Genomic DNA, 8,109 nt, shown 5'->3' with positions numbered 1-8,109 from the left:
TTTTCAAAACTGTGACCTTAAATGCCTACCATCTGTAAGCTGTTAGTGTCTTAACGTCCGTTCCACAGGTACATGGTTAATTGAACAAGCATGGGAAACAGTGTTTAAACCCTTTACACTGAAGATCTGTGAAGTTATATGGATTTTTATGAATTATCTTTGAAAGACAGGGTCCTGAAAAAAGGATGTTTCTTTTTTTGCTGAGTATATATACTCAGCAAAAAAAGAAACATCCTTTTTCAGGACCCTGTCTTTCCTATATATATATATATATATATATATATATATATATATATATACATATAGAGAGAGAGAGAGAGAGAGAGAGAGAGAGAGAGAGAGAGAGAGAGAGAGAGAGAGAGAGAGAGCGAGAGAGAGCGAGAGAGAGAGATATATACTTAACATTTGTCTGGTATATTTTGATGGATCATTCCATCAATTTTACTCTTTGAGGGCATGCAAAAGGCTTGAAAATTGCCCTCCGTCAATATACCTTCATCAACAAAATGTAGGCTGCATTTGGAATATCACTACCATTGACATGCAAAGGACAGCTGGAGGCGCTCGTGCTCCACAAGACCCAGACCCGACATGTTCGTTGGCACGGCAACTGATAAACACTTGCAGCAGCTGGAGTAGAGTTAGTTTGAAAACTTTTCATCTCTCTATTTAAAAAATTGTTGTATAGCGTTCGTTATCTATACAATACAATCTATACAATTATCTTATCAATAGTTTGTTATCTCTTGGACACAATGCCTGTAGCTCACAAGACAGGAGCTGTGAAATCCAAGCAGGTAACGTTAACGTTTTACAACGCTAGCATTAGCTTTCGTTAGCTAATGTTTTAGCTAATAAGTTCGCTATTGCTGAATGCATGATTGTACAGTAACATACATTGTAACTACGTTGCTATCAAGTAGCAATAAGTGACTGGTTTGCTGATTAATGGCTGCATCTCAACGGTTTACAGTGGCTTCCATTCTTTGTTCCCGCTCCTTATCTGCATTTAGGTGAAGAAACTAAAGTTACTAGTAAACAGCTGACAGGGTGCTCCCAAGGTGATGCTGCTGAGTACGGCTGTAACTGACATTGTAACTGACAGTTTACAATTGGCTCATTCATCCCCCTCCTCTCCCCTGTAACTATTCCCCAGGTCGTTGCTGCAAATGAGAACGTGTTCTCAGTCAACTTACCTGGTAAAATAACGGTAAAATAAAAAATAAATAAATAAAATTTCTGCAATCAAAAGCAGAAATGTGCCTTAAATGATAACAAATACTGGCACAACCAGTCCACAAGGTTAAGCAGCAGCCCTCTTACATTCTTTGGGGAGAACCCTGAGAGGCAAATGTCTGGTTGCTATGGTCTACTCTGTTCTTTTCAGAAAATTGCAGATAAAGGAGAGAAGACAAGCAGACGAAGCCACTGACTGACTGTAGAATATTGAGATGCAGCCCTAGTGGATCATGAAACAAAGTTATGAAATATGTCTGTTTTGTATAGGGATCAAATGCTCAGTCCCAGAAGGCACCCGCAGCAAAGACTGCAAAAGCTGCCAGCAAGAAAAAGGTAGGTGGCTATTATAACTATACACAAATTTATTGACTAAATTCTATTTGTGCCATTGGAAGCAGGTAAAACACTTCTTTCATTAGTGTTTCGTGTCACGTGTGCTTCGAAGTTGTTACATTTGTATCATTTCATTTCACCTCACCTGTGAAAGTGAAGAGGAAATCCAGCATCTCTGGAGGACAGTGGAAGTTGAGCAAAGGGGTTCTTTAAGATGAACCCTATTCGGTAAAAGCAACACCCGTAGCTTTAGATTCTAGGCCTACAGTCTGTTTTACTAATAGAAAATGACGGAAGTTTATGTCTCAAAATCGACTCTTATTGGTCAGATTTTTCTACCAATCCCGTCATGTTTTATGTTGTATTCCCATTTTGATTGGTCACTGAAACCATAGGAGGCAAGTTTGAAATACAGTGAGCTCCAAAAGTGTTGGGAGAATGCATTTTTTGTTGTTGTTTTGGCTCTGTACTCCAGCACCTTGGAATGATACAATGACTATGAGGTTAAAGTGCAGACTGTCAGCTTTAATTTAACAGTATTTTCATCCATATCGGATGAAAACGTTTAGAAATTACAGTACTTTTTGTATGTAGTCCCCCCATTTCAGGGGACCAAAATTGTAGGGACAAATGAGCTGATGTGTATTATAGTAGTCAAAAATTTAGTATTTGGTCCCATATTCCAAGCACACAATGATTACTTCATTTTGGAGTCACTTTTATTGTAAATAAGAATAGAATATGTTTCCAAACACTTCTACATTAATGTGGATTCTACCATGACTACAGATGTAGTGCATTTGGAAAGTATTCAGACCCCTTGACCTTTTCATAATTTTGTTACATTACAGCCTTATTCTAAAATTGATTAAATTGTTATTTCCCCATGTCAATCTACACATAATACCCCATAATGACAAAGCAAAAACAGGTTTTTGGAAATGTTTGCAAATTTATATAACCCCCCCCCTGAAATATCACATTTACATAAGTATTAAGACCCTTTACTCAGTACTTTGTTGAAGCACCTTCTTGGGTATGACGCTACAAGCTTGGCACACCTGTTTTTGGGGAGTTTCTCCCATTCTTCTCTGTAGATCCTCTCAAGCTCTGTCAGGTTGGTTGGGGAGTGTCGCTGCACAGCTATTTTCAGGTCTCTCCAGAGATGTTCGATCTAGTTCAAGTCTGAGCTCTGGCTGGGCCACTCAAGGACATTCAGAGACTTGTCCCAAAGCCACTCCTGCATTGTCTTGGCTGTGTGCTTAGGGTCGTTGTCCTGTTGGAAGGTGAACCTTCACACCAGTCTGAGGACCTGAGCGCTCTGGAGCAAGTTTTCATCAAAGATCTCTCTGTACTTTGCTCCTTTCATCTTTCCCTCGATCCTGACTAGTCTCTGAGTCCCTGACGCTGAAAAATATCCCCACATTATGATGGTGCCATCTCCATGCTTCACCGTAGGGATGGTGTAAGGTTTCCTCCAGATGTGGCGTTTGCCATTCAGGCCAAAGAGTTCATTCTTGGTTTCATCAGTCCAGAGAATCTTGTTTCTCATGGTCTGAGAGTCCTTCAGGTGCCTTTTGGCAAACTCCATGCGGGCTGTCATGTGCCTTTTACTGAGGAGTGGCTTCCGTCTGGCCACTCTACCATAAAGGCCTGATTGATGAAGAAAATGTTTTATTTCATCTATTTTAGAATAAGGCTGTAACGTAACAAAATGTGGAAAAAGGGAAGGAGTCTGAATACTTTAACCTCATGGTTATTGCATAATTTAAAATCCAAAGTGCTGGAGCACAGAGCCAAAACAACAAAAAATGTGTCACTGTCCCAATACTTTTGGCGCTCACTGTATATACAACCCTCCTTCGTGTCTCTTTTCTGTCCTGAACAGTCTTTTTTTAATCTCCAGTTTGGCATTTCTCTTATGATGCGGTTCACAGAAGCACTGACAAATGTGTTGACTTGACAACTGCGTCTGAGTTTTGAACAAACCTTTCCCACTTTTGTTCCATGCTGGCTGAAGACCTAGCTAGCCAGTAGCTAGCTAACAGTAGACACAAAGGGGAAACATATAAGTATCTTTGCCATAGATGGGGTAAACTTGTAATGATATATGCTGACATTTGCCTACAGTAAATTGTTGGCACCAATAGAGTAGCCATCTCGTTATATAAACCACGCCCCTTTGCAAACACGCCTTGTCTGATGTAGGTTACAAGGCGGTACATATTTAAATTAGGTAAGAGAATATCATGTTACCATTGGTGTATTAAAATGAAAGTTAAGATGATGTCACCTTGTCCCCTTAGTAATGAATCTAAGTGTTTGACATGGGGAAGGGCACCAGTAACTTTATGATCAAACTTTATCAGTTTAGAAGCAACAGTCATTGTTCGTACTTTGGTCATCATACTTTGATCTGGTTTCCTTCAAATATAATCACATTTCATAAAAAATGTGATTTTGACAGTTCATGACCTTTAAAACCTGATAAATACATAGACTGAGTGCATTTTTTATGTTATCAATAAAGATGCACTTTTAACAACTTCCACTGTCCTCCAAGAGTTGCTGAATTTTCTCTTCACTTCAGTTTGCTCCTCACATAATGCATCTTTCCCTTTGCACTTCACCTGTTAGAACCACGACCACGGGTAAGTCTTTTCTGCTTTGTGACCATAGTTGCGCCTTTACGATGCAGTAAACTGCTCCTCTCTAGCCAAAAACTATCGAAAGTTATGACTCATTTACTGAAGCTAAAATGTTTCTTTCTTCGCGGGTCACATTTTATTATAATAATTCAACGTTATAAACTAGCCTTCTTGCGGGCTGCTCACTATTTGTTTGATAAGAAACAAACATGTCGAGCCATAACTTTTAGATGGCACTGAAAGATAGGAAAAGGGCTGGATAGCTACTCTAGGAGATCAAAGACACTCATTACTAAAGCACCAGTGCTACCAATGAAAAAGTTCATTCAGAGCCCTGTATCCACATGATCACATCGTTAGCATTAGGCAAGCAATATAGCCTATGTCCACTTTTTTTAGTCAGACAAACATGTTGGTTATGTCCGTTTGGTCATGTTTTTTTGGTCAGGATGAGGAGGATGGAACAGAAACGGGTGAAGGAGATGAGTGGATGCAAGGGAAGACTCTGATCAAGCCAGTTGACCAGCTGGATCTCACCGAGGCTGTGAGTTTACTGTAGCTGGACTGTGGTGTCTGGAATCCTGACATGGCACCAAACAGAGCCAGACTGTAATTGAGTCATAAAGGATACACAGAATAGTTCTGACCACAGATACTGTATAAGTAACTTCTTCTTCATAAGACTTTAAGGTTCTGGCTCATTCATTTACCAGTTGTATGTAATGTTTAGAAGTTGTTTGATGTACTGTATCTTTTTTCACTTAACCAGGAGTTAAAAGAGGAATTCACCAGGATCCTGACTGCAAACAACCCACATGCCCCTCAGAATATCGTCCGATACAGCTTCAAGGTAAAGTATTATAGTAACCTCCAGTCTAATCCATGATTTTATGAACAACTTCTCCCTTCTTCCTTATTGGGTCCATCATGTAATGGATATTAATGTAAACAAACAAGATTTTCAAGATACCTTGTATGATGGATACACATAAGCATTATCCAATGTAAATACATGTGTATCATTGTCTTCTCTCAGGAACGTTCATACAAGCCAATCAGCAGTGTGGATCAGCTGGCTGTCCACTTTGTGCTGGAGGGTAACCTGTTGCACCAGGACTCAGATGAGGCACGCAGACAGAGGGCCAAACAGGGCCTCCCTGAGGGTAGATAGCCAGGGCTTCAGGAATTTTTGTGTGATCAAATATGCTGCCTTTACAAGAGCAAACGTTTGAAATAACTTTGAATGTAACATGAGATGTTGATTATTATTCCAGAAAAAGCCACAGTTGAGACCGCTGTAGCTGAAAAACCTGAGACTCCGGTAGGAAAGCACTTAATTTATTAACATACCAAGAAGTCTGTGAAATAGCCTACATTCAGTAATTTGAGTGACTCTTAAGTGAAGTGACCCAAACAAGAGTCGGAGACAAGATAGTGAAAAGTGTTCTCTGGTTCTTTCTTCTGGCTCAGGCTGCAGGTGGGGAGGATGCAGGGGATGTGGAGGAGGGCGGGGGAGAGGAGAGCGCTGACAGCGTGGAGTCCAAGGCTGGCAAGAAGGAGCAGAAAATCACCAACCAGTTCAACTTCAGTGAGAGGGCCTCCCAAACCCTCAACAACCCACTCAGGGTAGGTAGGGTAGGGCCAAGGCAGACTATGTTGCAAGAAGCATAAATTGCCTATAATATTGTAGAAGGGCAAATCTGTCTTGCAAAGATTGTCAAGACAATAATTCTCAGAATTCCTTCTCAGGAAAGGGGATGTCAGACAGAGCCCCCTCCTCGTGCAAACTTCTCAGCTACTGCCAATCAGGTGAGAAATACATCATTTTGAGTTTGATGATTCTTATTGTTTGCTGCTCCTAAACATGAACTTTATGAAGGCCAGTGATACAACAGGGTAACATCCTCCTCCTCCTCCTGCAGTGGGAGATCTATGACGTGTATTTGGAGGTGCTGCAGAAGCAGGAGAAGAACAAGGAGAAGGCAAAAGCCGTCCCCAAGAAGGACGACGACAAAGGCAAGAAGAAGATGATGCTGGTGGAGACTCAGGTGAACCTCAAGTCAACAGCTATTCACTTTGACATGAAAAATAAACTATGACCCCAAGCCAATCAATTGGAGATAACACTTAGATAAATCGGACCCTCAATCAACAACACACAGACATTGTTGATCCCATTGAAGGTAGAGAACTGAAAACTTTCCCCGTTTTCCTCTTAGAGTGATGACATCACCAAAGTGGCCAAGGTGGCCAAGATCATCGAGCGGATGGTGAACCAAAACACGTTTGACGACATTGCACAAGGTAGGTCCTTCCTGTGTGTGCCATGTTATTTTACCTTGATACAAAACCTCCTGATAGTCTCTGCATGGTGACATGATATGAGATGTCACTTCCCTCTTTTAGATTTTAAGTACTTTGAAGATGCCTCTGATGAGTACCGGGAGCAGGAGGGCACCCTTCTCCCCCTCTGGAAGTTTCAGTATGACAAAGCCAAGAGACTGTCTGTCACTGCCCTCTGCTGGTCAGTCTTCCCACATTACAACAACAACGACAATGCGGCTTTACTATCACTGAAACAGTTCTGATAGGTGTGTGGCTTATAGACAGTAGTTGGACCACTGGGAAAACCTGAAATCTTCGTAATATTTTTGGGGAAATGCATGAAATAATTATAGTCTCTCTGTTCCTCCATAGGAATGAAAGCTACAAAGATTTGTTTGCCGTCGGCCTTGGATCATGTAAGTACGCAAGGTATACCAAACCTGTACCCTTTTTACTTCTTTCTCTGAGCTATCTTGACCCAGCTCTTCCACCCAGACGACTTCACCAAGCAGGGGCGGGGCATGCTGGTGTTCTACTCCCTGAAGAACTCCACTTTCCCTGAGTATATCTACCCCACGACGTCGGGCATCCTGTGCCTGGACATCCACAAGCACCTGCCCTACCTGGTGGCCGTGGGCTTCTACGACGGCTGCGTGGCCGTCTACAACCTCAAAGAAGAGACGCTGCAGCCCATCTATAAGAGCACCGCCAAGTCTGGCAAGCACACCGACCCCGTGTGGCAGGTTTGTGTTAGTTTGTGCATGTTCTGTATTTTGGATAACACTCACTGACGCATGATGTTCTAAGACTTTGTTTGTCTGTCTGGCTGTCTGTTTGTCTGCAAATCACTGTCGCGGATGTATGTTTTTCTGGGTCATTGTGCTAAATTATGTTTGTGGCATTTCTTTTTCAGGTGAAGTGGCAGAAGGACGACATGGACAACAATCACAACTTCTTCTCTGTGTCATCTGATGGCCGTGTGGTGTCATGGACTCTTGTCAAGGTGCTTGAGAAATAGATTCACTTTCCTCAGTATGTGTGTTAATATATGCATGTCTGCTTGTGAGCATTTGTGCATATTTTGTATTAGGATCCCCATTAGCTGTTGCAAAAGCAGCAGCTACTCTTCCACAAGACATGACATAATCCGGACATAATGACATAATACAGAACACTAATAGACAACAGCTCAAGGTCAGAACTACATAAAAAATATATATATATTACAAAAGGCACACGTAGCCTACACATAAATACATACACACAAACTCTCTAGGTCAAATAGGGAAGAGGCGTTTGGACACACCTACTCATTCAAGGGTTTTTCTTTATTTTCTTTTTTTCTTTTCTTTATTTCTACGTTGTAGAATAATAGTGAAGACATCAAAAAGATGAAATAACACATATGGAATCATGTAGTAACCCAAAAAGTGTTAAACAAATCAAAATATATTTTATATTTTATATTCTTCAAAGTAGCCACCCTGTGCTGAGCACTTGTTGGCTGCTTTTCCATCACTCTGCGGTCCAACTCATCCCAAACCATCTCAATTGGGTTGAGGTC

General features: G+C 41.2%; 1 protein-coding gene across 1 annotated transcript in view; it reads left to right on the top strand.

Moving 5' to 3' along the window:
* The first annotated feature begins 582 nt into the window (after positions 1-582).
* dnai1.2 (dynein, axonemal, intermediate chain 1, paralog 2) overlaps positions 583-8,109 on the top strand; it is a 32,557-nt gene continuing 25,030 nt past the window's right edge. The window contains exons 1-14 of the mRNA XM_055913116.1: positions 583-797; positions 1,507-1,572; positions 4,669-4,764; positions 4,990-5,070; positions 5,257-5,383; positions 5,495-5,541; positions 5,691-5,846; positions 5,970-6,029; positions 6,143-6,268; positions 6,440-6,524; positions 6,627-6,744; positions 6,918-6,961; positions 7,041-7,288; positions 7,459-7,548. Of these exons, the coding sequence (XP_055769091.1) occupies positions 756-797; positions 1,507-1,572; positions 4,669-4,764; positions 4,990-5,070; positions 5,257-5,383; positions 5,495-5,541; positions 5,691-5,846; positions 5,970-6,029; positions 6,143-6,268; positions 6,440-6,524; positions 6,627-6,744; positions 6,918-6,961; positions 7,041-7,288; positions 7,459-7,548 (1,386 nt within the window). The 5' untranslated portion in view covers positions 583-755. The remainder of the gene's footprint in view (positions 798-1,506; positions 1,573-4,668; positions 4,765-4,989; positions 5,071-5,256; positions 5,384-5,494; positions 5,542-5,690; positions 5,847-5,969; positions 6,030-6,142; positions 6,269-6,439; positions 6,525-6,626; positions 6,745-6,917; positions 6,962-7,040; positions 7,289-7,458; positions 7,549-8,109) is intronic.

Source organism: Salvelinus fontinalis, chromosome 3, assembly GCF_029448725.1.
Source record: "Salvelinus fontinalis isolate EN_2023a chromosome 3, ASM2944872v1, whole genome shotgun sequence".
Lineage (NCBI taxonomy): Eukaryota > Metazoa > Chordata > Actinopteri > Salmoniformes > Salmonidae > Salvelinus > Salvelinus fontinalis.
The sequence above is the reverse complement of the archived record's forward strand: the minus strand, read 5'-3'. Positions and strand labels throughout refer to the sequence as shown.